This window comes from Cupressus sempervirens, chromosome 2 (genome assembly GCF_028749045.1).
Source record: "Cupressus sempervirens isolate cs-2001-9-10 chromosome 2, ASM2874904v1, whole genome shotgun sequence".
Classification (NCBI taxonomy): domain Eukaryota; kingdom Viridiplantae; phylum Streptophyta; class Pinopsida; order Cupressales; family Cupressaceae; genus Cupressus; species Cupressus sempervirens.
The window spans coordinates 320,183,181-320,201,306 of record NC_143119.1 but is presented as its reverse complement, the minus strand read 5'-3'; the positions used below and the strand labels follow the sequence as shown (position 1 = coordinate 320,201,306).

The 18,126-nt window shown below is 32.5% G+C and overlaps 2 protein-coding genes across 2 annotated transcripts; both read left to right on the top strand.

Annotated features, from left to right (window-relative positions):
• Positions 1-702: 702 nt before the first annotated feature.
• On the top strand, positions 703-3,432 carry LOC149572402 (U-box domain-containing protein 70-like). The gene is made up of 3 exons (XM_089813581.1): positions 703-1,465; positions 2,313-3,050; positions 3,133-3,432. Exons 1-3 carry the CDS (start codon positions 1,097-1,099, stop codon positions 3,319-3,321), a joined length of 1,296 nt encoding a protein of 431 aa, XP_089669707.1. The 5' UTR covers positions 703-1,096; the 3' UTR covers positions 3,322-3,432.
• Positions 3,433-8,968: 5,536 nt separating this feature from the next.
• On the top strand, positions 8,969-11,353 carry LOC149572401 (U-box domain-containing protein 33-like). The gene is made up of 3 exons (XM_089811175.1): positions 8,969-9,577; positions 10,210-10,926; positions 11,036-11,353. Exons 1-3 carry the CDS (start codon positions 9,179-9,181, stop codon positions 11,270-11,272), a joined length of 1,353 nt encoding a protein of 450 aa, XP_089667301.1. The 5' UTR covers positions 8,969-9,178; the 3' UTR covers positions 11,273-11,353.
• Positions 11,354-18,126: the final 6,773 nt, after the last annotated feature.

Sequence of the window (18,126 nt, the reverse complement as noted above, 5' to 3'; positions counted from 1 at the left end):
ACATTTTTTTTAAAATTATCTTTAAAAGATCGGTGTTCAAATTTATTATTTAACCAATTTCTTATAATAACATCCATATACATACATAGCTAGCCTGACTTATTTACACCTACATTCATACATAACTAAGATGACTTATTTGTAATTGATATGAATTGTTATGAGCTTGACTTATCAAAGAAAATGGTCCTTCATCTTGCATGTTAATGTCTTCCATGCTCTGCCACACCACCTACTACATAAGGCAATTTTATCAAGATATAAAATTGTCGTAGTTAAATTCACCTACTACATAAGGGAATTTTATCAAGATATAAAATAGTCATAGTTAAATCATCATTAAAATTATAATAATTCATGAATGGATATAAAAAATATTCTTCCATTTTCCCTGTCATATATTTAATTAGAAGAGGATAAAGATGTTACCACTTATGATTGTAGGGATACCAAACCCTTGGTCAACCTACATTCCAAAACAACGTGGACTAAAAAACCACTTCAATAACGATAGGCTGAAAATACACGGATATCCAGGGTATTATACGGAAGTTTAAAGTTTCAAAAACATCTCGAAATTGACGTTAACCGGTCCGGTACGGGAGAGACGGAAGGAAGATGGACGGAGACGGCATGGTATACCCAGCCAGTCGAAATAACTGGCTGGGTAGCCGTTGCCCTACACGAGTAGGTCCTCTCCCATATTGTACTCGTAACACTGTTTTTCCCCCTAATTATGATCCAGCGCGATTTGTTCGACTGAAAGAGAAATAAATTGGGGAAATTGAAATTGAAGTTAGGTTTTGGTTTGGATTCACCTTCCACGCTCAATAATGGAATGGCGGACCCCGCGTCGACTCGCTACTTTTTCCTGGTCAATGCAGACTAGACTTGAATGTTTCTTCTTGGAAACTTCAAAAATCGCTGAGTAGCTTCTCTGTTAATTCAAACATGGATTTTGTACGTGAAAGGCAGCTTCTCTGGTAACTTCTCCGTTAGTTCAAAACTGGGATTTTTAATTGAAAGGCAACTTCTTTGTTAGTTCGGGTTACTCACGTAATATTAAAGAGAATGGAGGGAACATTGAGGTGTAGCAATGGAGAACATGGAGGATCTTGAAGCACTTTTTGCAGAGATCGAAACAGCACTTGCGGAGATCGAGCGTCTGAAGGAGAGGAATCGTCGCCTCGTGCGAGAAAGGGATGATGCGATTATCAAGCTTAAAGATTACTTGGAGTCCAGACCAAGGATCGAACCCTCGCCCTCTTCCTCGGCTAATCTTCTGTACAGAGGATTTTCTCTCACCGACATCAAATCTGCCACTTGCGATTTTTCGGAGCATTTGAAAGTTGGGGAAGGAGCGTACGGCGTGGTATACAGAGGTGAAATAGAGGAGACTGCGGTGGCCGTGAAGGTTAGGAGAGAAGATGGCTTCACTCTAGATCCCCAAATATTTCATCACCAGGTACACACCCATCTACCCTAATTCTTATAATTGATTGTATTTGTGATATTGTCATTAGGATTTCATTGTGTAGTTGTATTTGTGATATTGTTATTAGGATTTCATTGTGTAGTGTTTTGCATGAATCTATTTCTTATGATGAATGAATGGAAGCACTCATTTGCATTTAGGTGATGCTCATAGAGGTGGGTGAAGTATTGGGACTTTCATGAGGTGATCTATTCTAATTATACTACTCTATTCGATTGCTCTTAATTACAATGTTTCCTCCATTATTAAACTCACTCTACTTGCAACCCAACTTGTGGTAGCAATTATCTTGTATTTATCAATTGATTTTTCTTTTTAAGTGTAGAGTAAACGAGAATCCATTGTTTAGTCAGCTTATCAAATGATATTTGTTTTTTCATAAGATCTATCCATTCGTATAATTTCAAAGAGCCATATCCAAAACTATCTAGCAAATTTTAGATTAGCATGATGTTTAAGCTCATTTGATAAGTAGTTTTCATCTTTACCAGATAAGATAATGATTTAGTAGGTATAACTATACTTTCTACAATGTCTACTACTACTTACCACATTATATTCGTGATTTGGGTAAAGTGTATAAGTCATAATAGATGACACAATACATGTATATGGTATGGTTTGAATGACATGTCCATCAATCTACACTTACGTTACAAATAGATGGGATAGGGATGTATTAAATTTATATGGGCATCTAAAATCCATGTAATCCATGTTGAACATCTTTTAGTGGTATAGTTCTTCTTTTGTTTATAAATTTTTATTTGCATATTATATATTAGTTTCCCTTAACTTACAAATATTATTTTTCCAGATGGATGTGCTACAGGATATTCAACATCCTCATTTGGTGAGGGTTGTGGGTGAGTGTTTGGATAGAGGATGTATTATATATGAATATATGGTTAATGGTAGCTTGGAAGATCATCTATTTTGCAAAAATGGCACTTCACCACTTCTTTGGCATGTTAGACTTCGCATTGCTAGTGAAGTTTGCTCGGCATTATACTTTCTTCATAATTTAAAGCCAAATAGAATTCTTCATTGCAATTTGAAGCCTGAAAACATATTGCTAGATGAACTTTATACTAGTAAGATCAGTGATGTGGCCATGGCAAGGCTTCTACCCGAAGATTCACTCATAAAAGGAAATATATCATATGTGGATCCAGACTATCTTAGAACTGGTGAATTCACAGACAAATCAGATGTTTATAGCTTGGGGATCATTATTCTTCAACTTCTCACTGGACAACAAGCTCTTGGATTGGTGAGAAAGGTTACACAATCACTAGAACATGCACAATTGGATGACTTGCTAGATCCTTTAGCTGGGGAGTGGCCCTCTGATCAAGCTTTACAACTAGCATATCTTGCCCTTGATTGTACAATAGCCAATAGACAAGATAGGCCTAATCTACATCCTAATCTCACTAAAACTCTTGATGAACTTCAAGCTACCGCCTCAACAATTATCCAACCTTCCTCAATAAGTGTCCAACCTACTCAACAAAGTCGGGTTCCCAGCTTCTTCACATGTCCAATCTCTCAAGTAAGTCTCATTTTGAACATTCTTGCAATTTCTTAAAAAATGAAATAATATAATAATTAGTAATGATTGACATGATTTGCAGGAGCTCATGGATGATCCTCACATTGCTGCAGATGGATTTACTTATGAATTGGAGGCAATTAAGGAATGGTTTGATTCTGGTCATAATACATCACCAATGACAAACTTGAGATTGGATCACATTAATCTTCTTCCAAACCGTTCTCTTAAATCTGCTATTCAAGAGTGGAAAGAAGGCAATTGTACTTAAGACTTAATATCATAGCCCATTGAATAGTTATTTGAAGGTATAAAATATTTAATGGAGATATCCATGGTGCATAAATACTTCTTTATAAAAAAAAATTAATGTAGATTTACATGTACTTGTCCAATATGTTGGTAGTTAGAATATACTAGGTGCTTTTTTACTTTTGAATTTTTATATTTTTACTATAAATTATATTTTTATTAAAAATATTGACCCAAAAGGTAATTTAAAAACTAAAGATTCTTGGGTTATATTAGTGAAATGACTCTTGGTCACCATCACATAAGAAAATTAACCTCTCTTTAAAATAATTTATTTTGAATAAAATTTTATAGTATAACATATTATAAATAACCAAATCGATCTTACCTTTATATATTGTGGATCTTCTTATGTCATTATATTCTTAATCATGTCTCATCATGAACATGACTACTAGGAGCATAGATGTGTAAATATTTTTTTTCCTACTATTACTATTAAAATTTTAGTGAATATAAATTTAAATACTAATATTAATTAATAGAAACTAGTTTTCATCCCCACACTTTTTAATAATTTAAATTCAGATAAATAATTTAATGGTTGTCAATTTATAGTTTATAAAGTGTGGGAACATAGAGGTTTGACCACATTATTTCATGACTATCGTAACTTTATTGGTGGGAAAATCAATTTGTATGTACTATGTCTCAAGTAACTTATAAAACCTAAATAATTAAAATTCACATTAAAAAAATTTAAATTATTATGCATTATGATGTGTAGAATTGCATGCTCTAAATAAATAGGTACAAATTAATAAAAGTTATAAAAGTTATATTACTGAATTAAACTAAAATACTTAATATAAATTATATGAAGACAATTTAATATACTTGAATATAACATATAAATATATGATTAATCCATAGAACCCCATCACTTGCCTATTATCACAATTTCAGCTTACATCTAAATTTGATATAGAAATTATGTATCTTACATTTTAACAATTCAATCTAAGTCAAATTATTTCTATTAATATAATATTAAATACACATTGATCAATGCACATATGAAAAAAAATGTTATGTTGTGAATTAATACAATTTCAACTAATATTTAAAATTGATATAGAAATTATGTATCTTACATTTTTACAATTCAATCGAGTCAAATTATCTCTATTATGGCGATATTAAATACACATTGATCAATGCACATATGAAAAAATGTCATGTTTATCATTTAACTCTATTTTTCAAGATAAAATTCCCCACTTAAAATTTACATAATACCTCAAATTGTTCATAAACACAAAACTTTATTTTCCCATTTATAAAAGTGTTAGAATTGAAGTTTCATTTCTAATGCCTCATGTTGTTAGAGTTGAAGTGTCATTTACCATAAAATTCAATTTATAATTTATGCATTTCGAACAATCTTGGAATGTATTTTTAGTTTCTTAAATTATGATCGGAGAAATCAATACATCCTTGCCAGAAGTTTTATCTCTTTGTCTTAGAAACCCTAGCTTGGATAGTTCCCAAGTGAAAATCCTAAGTATTTCTAGAATGCCTTAAGTCCTTAGACACATATGCACATGTTTTTCCATTGCCTTAAGCAGTTGACAAGTCATTTCTAGCATCCATCACGAATTCTACTAGAGCATGACCTCAAATTGTTAAATTGTTAGACTCCACATAGGTTCATGATGATGTGATGACATATTACTAGTTGAACAATGAAAAATTAATTCCATTACATCATAGTGTCATAAATCTAGGACCAAATGCCTTATGCACAAGCTTGAAATGCTGCAACATGGCTCCAACTAATTGTAAATGTAAAGTGGCTCTAACATGTAATTTTCTAGTTGGCAACATTTTCCATGTTTTTAAAAGTTAATTCAAATAGATCTTTAAATACAAGTCAATAATCTTTCTAAAATCCTCCAAAAGTAAGAACTCATATTCAATGGGAAGAATAACCGGGTGCTTAGTTCGCAAATGAATTATAGTAATGGCAAAATAATTAGTTTAAGATTAGTTTTATTAACATTATCAGATTTCCACAATCCATTTGTAAATAATTTGTCTTCTGGATTTGATTGTGTGCGCTTTTTTTACCATCAACGTTTCGGATCATACTACATGATCCATCATCAGGATGAGAAAGTGCAGGATTAGTTTTATTGTTTTAAATTTACATAAATGCCCTATCTAAACCATCTTAACAAAATATGTCTAAACTATACATTTTTATGTTATATTTAGTAGTAATTGCACATTTTAAAATATTAAAAAAAATAGTATTTTTAAAAATATATGCTTTATTAGAATATTTCTTTGATTAATTCTAACTTTTTAGTATCTAGGAATGATTTTTTCATACATCATATATATATATATATATATATATATATATATATATATATATATATATATATATATATATATATATATATATATATATATATATATATATATATGTATGTATATATATACATATATATATACATATATATACATATGTATGTATATATATACATATATATACACATATATATACATATATATACACATATATATACATATATATACACATATATATATATGTATCTACATATATATACATATACATATATATATGTATATATATGTATATATATATATATGTATCTATATATATATGTATATATATGTGTGTGTGTGTGTGTGTGTGTGTGTGTGTGTGTGTGTGTGTGTGTGTGTGTAGAGAGAGAGAGAGAGAGTCTCAATTTTGTACAAATTAAACTTTTCTTCTAAGTCTTTGTTAAATTCTTTACAATTCAGGAATAGTGGACTTACTCCCAACTTTCAAAATTCTGAATGGATCACTTTAAAACTAATATAATCCAGCGAGCAAGAGGTTGAGAGAGAAAATTCCCCCTGACAACCCTTCCATACCCAAACTAGACACCTTCGGGAAAAAGTCTAGGCCTCATCCCAAAACATAAGGCTACCAGAAGGAACTACGATGAACAGGAGGAAGAAGAAACAAAAAGTGAGGAGAAAATCGAGAATATGGAGGAAGCCAATCGATTTCCCTCCAAGGTTTCTGACACATCTAAAACCATTACTTCGAATTTTAGAAAGTCCAAAAAAGTCGAGCACGGAACAGTAAAATCTTTAGTTAAGATGGGCACGATGGATAGTCATGCTCGGGCCGAAAGTACATGGGGAGAACAAGAGACCTGGGATGAGCAGGGAGGAGATCACACACAACAGAAAGACACCATGGCCAAAAATGAGAACACTGAGCATAAGTAGGTGGTGGAAAATCTTGAAAGATCTATTGTGAAGTTAGTTAAATGGAATGAGGACCTAGAGAAAAAGTTTGATAGGGTGGCCAACTTCTTAGTTCGCATCATGCATTCGGTGACCACAACTCTTCATCTTATGCAAACTAATTAAGACTGGGGGGCTGATGATAAGGACGTGGAGATGAATCATGCCCTGTATGGCTTCCTGGTTAATGACTTGCTCTGATTGTTGCAAGAATATCCAAGGAACCGTTGATGCTTCCCCTATTAATGTAGTTAGATTTTATTTTGTTTTATGATGCTCAATTCTACTTAGTGCCTTTGGGCTTTTGTTAGTTTATCTAGACTAATGGTAGGGCCAATATTTATATGATGGCCATGAATTTGTATATTGATAAGACTCTCGATGCTTATGGTAGTATTTTCCTTTCGATTATGGTTATGGGTAGTTTTTTGAAATTTTGCAAGGGGGGTAGGGTAGTCTTGTGGTAGTTACTACCAACTTATCTCTAGATGGTTGCTCTTCTGTTTCTGGGTCAGCCCCCATTTTGGCTTCTTCTTAATTTCAAAAACTAATATAATTTGTTTAAATCATACGTGTGAATCTCATTAATCCTTTAATTAATATTGTTGAATAAATACACACCTAATACCTTGAATTTCCTAGTTGAAAGACATCATTAAGTAATTTGTCAACTTTTACAAAAGAAATGAGAGGAATATACTTGAAATAAAAAATAATTTAAATTTATAGAATGAAACTTTAATGATTATTGCATAAATAGACCATATAACCTTCTAATTTATTAAAATTTAAAAGAAGAATATACTTTGATATTGCTAACTATGTAGTTTTTTTAGTCAAACTCATCGATTCATGTTTCATGACCTGGTTCACACAAACCCATCTCTCATAAGAATGAATAGAACAACTTAATGCTCATTGCCCATTTAGGTGATATTCACAAAGATGATGCATCAGGACTTCTCGGGAGATCATCCATCCCAATACTATTCTAGCTCAAGTGCACTTAAGTACAAAGTTTATCCCATGACTAAACCCACTCTACTTTCAAGCACACTTAACTACAAAGTTTCTCCCATGACTAAATCTTCACCAAGTGTTTTTCCTTATGAACCATTCCTTAGACAACCCCTTAAGGTCATCAATGGATAAGTAGGAGATATTTTCCACAACAAGTCAAATTATGATATTGCTATCAAGATTCACCCTCAAAATTCACAATTTGACTTGTTGTGGAAAATAGCTCATATGTATCAATTGATGAGCTTATGAGATTTTTAAATGAATGGTTCATATGACACACCACTTGGTAAAGGTTTTGCAAATGGGGTTGCAAGCAATGTGTGATTAAGCATATATGGAAGAAACTTCATTGCTAAGTGCTCTCGAGATGGAGTAGTACCGGGATGGGTGACCTCCCAAGAAGTCTCAACGCTTCACCTCTATGAACATCACCTATAACTAACTAGTGCTAAGTGTTATATTCATTCTCATGAGAGATGGGTGCGTGTGAACCACTACTTATGAAATATAGGTCAATGAATTTGACTAAATAAGATACACAATTAAATCATGATCGTAATATCACAATATAACTTGTGAAAAATATCCCATACTTATCAAGAATATACTTGATTACTTTATCTATGGTCCATCTTATTTATTGATCATAGAACTAAAATGAAGGAAATACAACTCTTTTAAATGAACCTCTCGACCATTATACTATAAATCAACCCTCAAAATTCAAAATGATATAAAAGTTATCATATACCAATTATTTAAATCAATTTGTTATAACTCATCTTAAAGTCAATGTAATCTTAATATGTTTAATTATGATGTATGAAATTCTTGTACAAAGAATATCAATACTAAATCAATTTTTTATAATAAATCTTCTTAAAAGTCATTGTTCTCTTAATGAGCTTAATTATGACTGTTCAATTTTATTTTCTTTTAAAGATATCTTCCTATATATTATAGTCAACATTACATTAACAAATGCCACGTTAACTACGTATACTAAGTATTTCCGACAGATCTCCCATCACCTAAACTTACCATTTAATGTCTTCGTTGAAACAAATCGACGCTGACATCCCAGCACTGCAGTGCGCCAGAGATTCCATTACCCACTTCGTTGATTAATTATTTTTCCCAGCTTAAAATAAGCTGTCATATGCAGGAACAGTATGCATGATGGAATTAATCTTTTTAAACTCAGTGATTGTTTGTTTACTCAAGATTTTTTAATTCTAAAAATGTCTTGGCACCAACTATATAAAATAATAATAATAATACTGTTATTGCTTTATAAAAAACTGTAACGAACACATGTTAGGTCATCTGAGATTCCAATGGAGTAACACTTTCCAGGCAGCAATGGAATGGTTGAACAGTCCGCACTCTGATTTGATTGGGTCAGTTGGAACTGAGATTGTGTACAATAAAGCAATGATCTTGTAGATTTAGTTCAAACATGAAGAAATTTCTACATGAAAGGCCAAGGCAGATGATCACTGTGTGTTAATTCAGGTCAAGCAATGTTTAAGAGGATGGAGGTGACATTGAAGCAGCATTTGCAGAAGATCACAGCTCAGCACTTGCAGGAGATCGAAATAGCACTTAAAGAGATCGCTTCTCTGGCCAAGAAAAACAATCGCCTCATGCGAGAAAGGGACGATGCAATCAAAAAGCTTCAGAATTGCTTGGAGTTGGGGACGCGAATTGAACCTTCAACCTCCTCCTCAGATAATCTTCTCTTCAGGAGATATTCTCTAAATGACATCAGATCTGCCACTGGCAACTTCTCAGAGCATTTGACACTTGGGGAAGGAGAGTACGGAGTTGTATACAGAGGTGAAATAGAGGAGACTTTGGTTGCAGTGAAGGTTAAGAAAGACAATGGCTTCTCTCTAGATCAACAAGCATTTCATGAGCAGGTACACAAACCACCAAATTAGGTTACCATTCTTATCTATTATTTTCTTTATTGTTTAAGAAAAGAAAATGAAGTTCATGAGATAACCATTAGTCATACAATGTGAGTAGGTTTCAGTTTAAACAATATATTTTCATTGGTTTATGAAAATCACTTTTGAGATTAAGACCCACCAATTTCAAATAAGAGATGAGTTTAATGTTGTTTAAGCTCAACTGATCAATGGTTGCTAATCCCTATGATATAAGGTATTGACTTAATAGTCATAACAGTTGCATTATTTAAAAAGTAGTCACAACAACTATAGAATATCTACTGCTAGTTACCTTTCTATAATAATAATAACTGGGGCTAAAGATCTTAGTTAGAATGGCCAATAAAGGTACCATTTTCAGTGATATGTTCATCAATTAAAAGAAAAAACGATTCATATTTTATACTGCTTATGTTAGAAATAGACGGGGCAAGGAAATAATTAAATTCATGGGCACCCAACAACTGTACAGTTCTTTTGGATATCTTTTGTTAATTCTATTTTCTTCAGTAGCTTATGAGTTTTCTTGTTTGTAGTTTTGAGTTGGAGTATTATATTTTAGTTTAACTTAGTTTCAAGTGATAAATTTATTTTTGCAGATTGACATGTTAAGGGATATTAGACATCCCCATTTGGTGAGAATTCTGGGAGAGTGTGTAGATAGAGAATGTATTGTGTATGAGTACATGGCTAATGGAAGTCTTGCAGATCATCTACATTGCAAAACTGGTGCTCCACCATTACTTTGGCAAGTTAGACTTCGTATTATCATTGAAATTTGCTCAGCACTACACTATCTACATAGTTTGAAGCCAAATGCCATTCTTCATTGTGATTTGAAACCTGAAAATATTTTGCTAGATGAGTTTTATGTGAGCAAGCTAAGTGACATGGGAATGGCAAGGTTTGTACCTCAAGATTTACTCATAAAAGGCAATATATCCTATTTGGATCCAGATTATCTTAGAACTGGTGGGTTCACTCATAAATCAGATGTTTATAGCTTGGGAATCATTATCCTTCAGCTCCTTACAGGCCAACATGCTCTGGGATTAGTGAATAAAGTTTTGCAGTCACTAGAAAATGCACAATTTCATAATCTGCTGGATCCTTCAGCAGGGGAATGGCCCTTTGATCAAGCTATTCAGCTAGCTTATCTTGCCCTTGATTGTACAGAATCTTGTCAATGTGATAGGCCTGATCTTCATCCCACTCTCATTAGAACTCTCAATCAGCTTCAAGCTGCTAATTCAACAATTTCTCAACCTACTCAGCAAGGACAAGTTCCTAGCTTCTTCATATGTCCCATCTCTCAGGTAAGTCCCCTCTTTTTCATCCTAACAATTATTTTTTCTCATTATTGCATCCTTACTACTCTTAAAAGAAACTTAGTATTTAGTACTAATGGTTTGACAGAACTTGCAGGAGCTCATGGATAATCCTCATGTTGCTGCTGATGGCTTTACCTATGAATTAGAGGCAATCAAGGAATGGTTTGATTCTAATCACAGCACCTCACCAATGACAAATTTGCAATTAGATCACACTAATCTCATTCCAAACCACTCTCTTAGATCTGTCATTCGAGAGTGGAAAGGAGGAGCCTATTGTTCTTTAGACATAACATCAGAGTCTACAAAGAATTTGTTTGAAGATGTTTAGAAAAACTTATTCAAATTATTGTGAAGCATAGAAGTCATATTGCATTAATGCGAAATGCATAAAAAAGATAAATTTGCAATTGATTCTTCTTGCAGAAGTTTTTCACATAAATTATATTATTTCAACCATTTTAATTTTATTGGATAGAACCCCTGGTTAGAACAATATCTACAAAGGTAGATTAAATTTCCTTTGGACAGTAAGCTCGAAAAAGGTTTTTAAACATCTCCATTTGATTGTGAAGTTCATGGACGAGTTTTGCATGCATTGTGTTTGTTGTCTGTGTTCATTGTGCCTCAACAAATGTAGAGATGTCCCACTGATAAACTTTGAGGTTAAAAGAGATTCATTAAGTAAAGACTAGTCACAGCTTATTTAAAAATCTTTGTTTGTTGTAGAGTCTGCATTTGTTAAAGAGAAATCAAATAAATAGAAAATAAGAGCCAATTCCAGAGCACTAAGTATCAAACTAAGAAAAGAAGCTTGTACGGCTCATGACCTCTAAAAGTAGAAATGAAAATGGTGAGGTGAATGCCAAAGTCCTTGGTCACATTTCTGTGTATTAACCGGAATCGTTATTTTCAATCACTGCGTTTGTCCTTATATCTATTTGAAAGAAAGTTCTGTAGACCACAATTTGAGGATTTGCAAGTTTCATATGATAAGTTGTCAAGGAGGAAATAAGGAAACAAAAGAAGCAGAATATTGTCTGCAGTGCAAGGACTGACGTCATACCGTCTCTTCCACGGGACATAACAGATCTAGATGAAATCATAGGGAGGTGTATGGAATCTTCAAACAAGGATGATGTTGGTGTGGGAGATTGTTGCCATGAAGCCACTAATCAAGAGTCGCTGACCAAAAATAAATAACAATCTATAGTTCATACCAAAGTCACTATTAATATGTTTGATTAAGATGGAAGGGGTTTTGTCAGGTCCTATTACAGCAAAATATTCTCAATACAACAAATAACAAATTTAGTTAAGAAGAGAAGTCTCCAAAGTCGAGTCTTAAGAGTTTTCAAAAAGAACTTAAAATCTTGTAGGGTTTTTAGAAAGATCCCAAATCTTTAAGGATTTTCAAAAGGATTCTAAACCTTCCAAGCTTACCAAAGTAACAACACTTTTATAATAAATGCATACAAAAAACTAAAGGATTTTCAAGACTTTCTGACCAATACAATATTCAAAATAAATCATGATTTCTTCGCTACTTCTAACATGAATCACTTCCCTCCAAACAATCTCCACACCTTGCTAAAAGGACTTGGAGTTGGCACCAAGAAGCAGGCCACCAATATTAGCAAGGATCTCCCAACAACGTATATTAATACATTTGAGGTCAATTTTTTACCTTTATTTTCAACCAGGGCCTTTTTTGGCTTCTAAAATTCTTTTTTGTTTTTGGTTTATGAGTCTGATTTGGTTGAAATTTTGACCAAATTGGGCTTATAAACAAAAAAGAGCCCGATTTGGTCCAAATTTTGATCAAATCGGGCTCATAATTTCATAAACAAAAGAAAAGGAAAAGGCATGAGATATTTTCACTATTTCGGAGGTTTGGAGGTTTGCATGCAGGAGCCGGCTGGTTGAGGTGAGTGTGTTTTTTAAGACATCAATGGGCCACATTTGTTGCACATTTACCTTTTAACTTGATGTTTGCATGTAGGTTCTTCCATTGATGACATTTTGAGGAACAAGATTCGACCATTGCATTTTGCCGGCCTTGAACAAGTATGTGCTCAATTTGGTATTTGATGTAGGAATTTTGTCAATTCAGTAACATGTAGAGGTAATAATGTCCCTTTTCTTGTATTTCTATTTCAAAATAACCTCATAGAAAATACTCTTATCTTGGGTGATTCATTTCGAGAGGTTTCTTGCAACGATTGATAAACATTTGATTATTCCCAAGAGAAATCACTCCTCAATGAGGTTTCTTTCAACAATTTTTTCAAATCTACCCTAGCTGGTGTTTCGGATTGAGTTGAAAGTCAAGGATTTATATTTGTTGGTTAAGTTTGAAAAACTGGTTATTGGGGTTTTGGCAATTGCATGTGCCATTTCTTGGCAAGTTTATGTGAGTTTTCCAGATGCTTTATGGTCTAATTGAATGATCAAAAGTTCTGATTATAGTTTCTTACCTTTGATAATGCAATTGAAACTAACTCCATTTTTTAAGGTTTTCAAGTTATATTATAACCATTTTTTGATTAAGTCGACATGGTGTCAAAACCTCACTCTACTTAGTAGCTAGAATTTATGTTTTCTAAATTTGTACTAGAATGTTGCTTCTATTCAATTGTAAGCTTCAAGAAGTATATCATTATATCCAAGGATAGATAATATTTTCTTAATACAACACCTCAATCTATTCTTATATATCAACAAGGGTATTTCAAACTTGTAAATGTTGTCCAAATGAAATGGTTACTCGAATTCATATGATGATCTGCATCAACAGTATCACCAAGCTACATGAACACATATATAATATACAATAACATATAACCACCCCCTTTTGACAATGATCATTATAAGAAAATATTACACCACACAAATGATAATATTTCCCCTTTTATAGATCAAAGTGTTTTAATGAAACAAGATATTGCATTCTAAAAGATAATCAACTCCCTTTTGTCTATGCTCATTCTTAGAAAATGAGATACTACACAAAAAAGGATAACGATCTATCTATTCTCCGTAAGCAATTTAAGGAAATGAAGCACTATGTACAATAAAAGTTAACCATCCCCTCTTTTATCTATGATCATTCTAAGAAACCAAGATGTGACTTAAATTGGTAACTATCAAAATTAATCTCTTAAAAACCTGAATTAATAATATGATGATGCATCATTAAATTATGATAAAACATAACTTTAGACTATGATAATCATATTTGCATATGTCTAAATAGATAAAAACAAATTGAAAAGTTCAAGTGAGAAAAGTCCCATGCCAACAAATAAAGAGATTAAGTGGATAGCTCATTTTTGGGCAACATTCTTGTTTATATACGTTCCTCTCTTTCTTCATTATTCTTACAAACAACCTTTTATAGCCAAATAGAAGCCACTTGACAATGAATTCAACATATAATGACTTCTCCAATGATCATGAAGGCACTTTTAAATCTATGCAAATACCAATCAATCCCCTCCCCATTTCATAAACAATGCCCATTCTCTATACATCTCTTCATTGTTGTCCTCTAGGCTTTAGAGTCTTACACACTATTATTACATTATTATCTACTATTACCAATTTATCTTTCAGTGCCCAATTAAGGGTGATAGGGTTTTTGGGTTTCCATGCCTTCTTCTCCACCTGTTGGAAACCACCACTTTTCCAATTCACCAAGTTGGGATACACTTTCCACCTAGGATTTCTCTCACTCGTTGTTCAACTACTTTGATTGGTACTAAGGGCTTTCTCCACTCAAAGTTTCTCCAAAAATACCAAGGCCCTACTAGATGACCTCCATGGTGATGCAAGTAGGAGGGTGTTAAACTAGTTCTTCTCACAAACTATTCAAATTGGCTTCTTCTAAACCTTACCAAACATATCGCAATCAGTCCCTCTGGACTCCCACAAGTCTAGACACCAGGTGGTTGGCCTTTTCCTCATGCCACACTCACTTCTTCATAATATCTCTACCCGTCTCTTCACAAACACCCTCCAGGATCTTTCACAAACTCTACACCCCAAATGCTTCCAAGGGGCTTAACTAATTGCAAACAATGTGATTTCAACCATTCATAAGGTTTCATGTACTTTAGTTGGATCCATACACCAACCTAACAAACTAAACTAATAAGGGACTCGTCCTTGTAGCCCTATTTTGGGGTTTTAGACCAAAACTCAAAAATATTGTAAAACAAAAGCTTGAACTAGTGGAGGATTAAGATACCTATTATTGAAACCTATTAAAATTCAAAAGCATAACTTCCCAAATCAACATTAAAGCACTCAAATACTAGGCCCTAGTTGAGGGCTAATAGGCCTAATTGGCACAACAAATTTCGAACTCATAAAAACTTCAAAGAACTTGAAAAAATGAACTTGGTAACACATTTACCTTATCAAATGCCTTCAAATTTCCAAAATTTGGGCTCCTAGCTACTGTGAAGATAGTTGATCCTTCAAACCATTTCTCCCATGAGGGTTTCATTTCTTGTCAATATCTTGCTTGTTACACATTTGCCAAGCACTTGTTTTTCAATACTTTCTAGTCAGATTCATGCTAAACCCATCTAGGGCTTGTTGGCAAAATTTAGAAACTTAGTTTCACTGACTCCCAACCTTTTGCATCTTAAATAATGGAGAGTCTACTCTTGTTCCACATGGATTCATATATTTTCAACTGTGGAAACAAGAGTTATGTTGCATTTTGACAAAACTGTCCAATTACACAGCAAAACTGCCAACACTTTACAAATTGGAATAAGTATGCACACAACTTGATGAAAAACAACAACTTGTACAAAAAAATGCTAACTATTGTATCTAACTCTTGGGTATGTGCAGGATCATGGTCAACCAAACTATGGCCTTAAGTGGTAGTGAAAAACTAGCAAATTAGGGTTATGTCAACTTGACACATAATTTTAAAGTGGTTCTGGACTTTATATCAAAAAGTTGTAACAAAATAATCTATAGGAAATTGAATGTAGTTTCTAAACTACTAGGCCTTATTTGGAGAAAAAAAAATTGATTGGTCAAAATTTTGGATTTTAATGCAGCACTAAAAAAATTTCAGGGTGAAAATAAAAAGTAGATGTATGTCTGACCATCTTAATCAAAATCAAATGATAATATTTTTAAATATAATTATAGATATAAAAATTAGACTCATGCCCAGAAGTGACACATATTTTTGGGTATTTTTATTCCAAATAAATAATTAAATATGAATTTTCTACTATAACTTTTCCAAAATAAAAAAATCTTGTGTTTGACCACCTTAACTAATTGAAAACGTTACCAAATTAATAATTTATTTTATTTTCCCTCTACTAGGCGAAGCATAGAATGTCAGCAACTTTTGGATTTGAAAAATGTTATACCATTTGAAAGTTATAGTTGTTCTTCAATCAGTATGTCAAACAATATTTTACAAACATCTTCATTAAAAATTAACTAATAAATACTTATCGAACTCAAAATTTGATAGCAATTATATCGATGGGAACTTGAGAGGCTTATAAAAAACCCTTTTTGTTTCATTGAATTTCAATGAAAATAATATTGTCAAAAGGCTACTCAAAGTCTGAATGTCAGTGAAACCTTTCCCAAACATGTTTTTTGAGTTGACCAAATAGGTTTGGTAAATACCAAGCCTAATCGACTACTCAATTTTATATCAAGTATCCAAAAGGGCCGCCTTGGAAATTTTAATTTTTGAGGGAAACCATCAAATGTTGGAGGGAAACCAAAATTTCGGTGTTGTGGACATTATTATTATTAACTATTATAATTATATATGATTATGATTATTGTTATTATTATTATATATAGTAATATTATATTATTATTATTATACATAGTAATATTATGATTATTATAACTAAATATAATATAGTGATATATATAATTATTTGTATGATTATGTTTATTAAATATAATATAGTAATAAATATGATTATTATTATAAATAAATATAATAAAGTAATATATATGATTATTATTATTATTAAATATATATAGTAATATTGCATGATTATCATTAATATTAAATATAGTAATATGTATTATTATTATTATATATAATAAATATAATAAATATATTAAATATTGAAATATATGATTATTAATGTTATATACTCTAGTAATATATAATTAAATATTAAAATATATAGTATTATATTACTATTAAATATTAAAATATATAGTATTATATACTATTAAATATAATATTGTCACAAAATGCATCAAAATGGGTCATAGGTTAACCTCTAACCCCTATCGATGCATTCAAACCAACCAAATGGGTCCCTAGGGGTCCTAGGGCCCCTAGGCACATATGTTGTCATGAAACGCATCAAAACGGGTTAGAGGGGGCCCCTAGGGACATATGTTGTCACGAAATGCATCAAAAGGGGTCATAGGCTAACCTCTGACCCCTTTTAGTGCATTTGAACCAAGCAAATCGGTCTCTAGGGGTCCTAGGGCCCTTAGGGACATATTGTAATGAAATAACTTGCACAATAGAAGAAATAATATGAAATATTATATAAATACTTGAAAATAGCTAAGAGTAATAGGCCACTTCGAGGAGGCAACCTCCAAATATCTCCAATGAGAACACACTTCACAATATGATGATGAAAGAAGACTCACAACCTCCTATATATACCTAATTATGCTTAGGTTGAATAGACATAACCCTTCATAACACCTAGGCCAACCTACCTACCTAGATTATAATATAATAATGATAACATGACTTAATTAAGGATTAAGATAGCCACAAGTTGACTATTCATAATCCTATATACAATAATATTAAGGGCATAACATGCCCCCTCTCTTGAAAGAGACATTGTCCTCAATGCTAACCAAGTGTGGATTCTTTCAATGAACTCCTCATTCTCCCATGTGGCCTCTTCAACTAGTAAATTCTTCTATTGGATGAGATACCGAGTCAGGGTTTTGTTCCTCAGTTTCTTCATGCGTGTTTGAAGAATGCACTCTGGTTCCAAAATTATTCTTCCTTCTTCATCAAGTTCTAGTAGTTCTATTTGAGTAGGAATATTCTACCCAATTACCTTCTTCAAACAAGAAACATGAAAAATTGAATGTATCTTTGTTGTTGGTGGCAACTCATGCTTGTAGGCAACACTACCA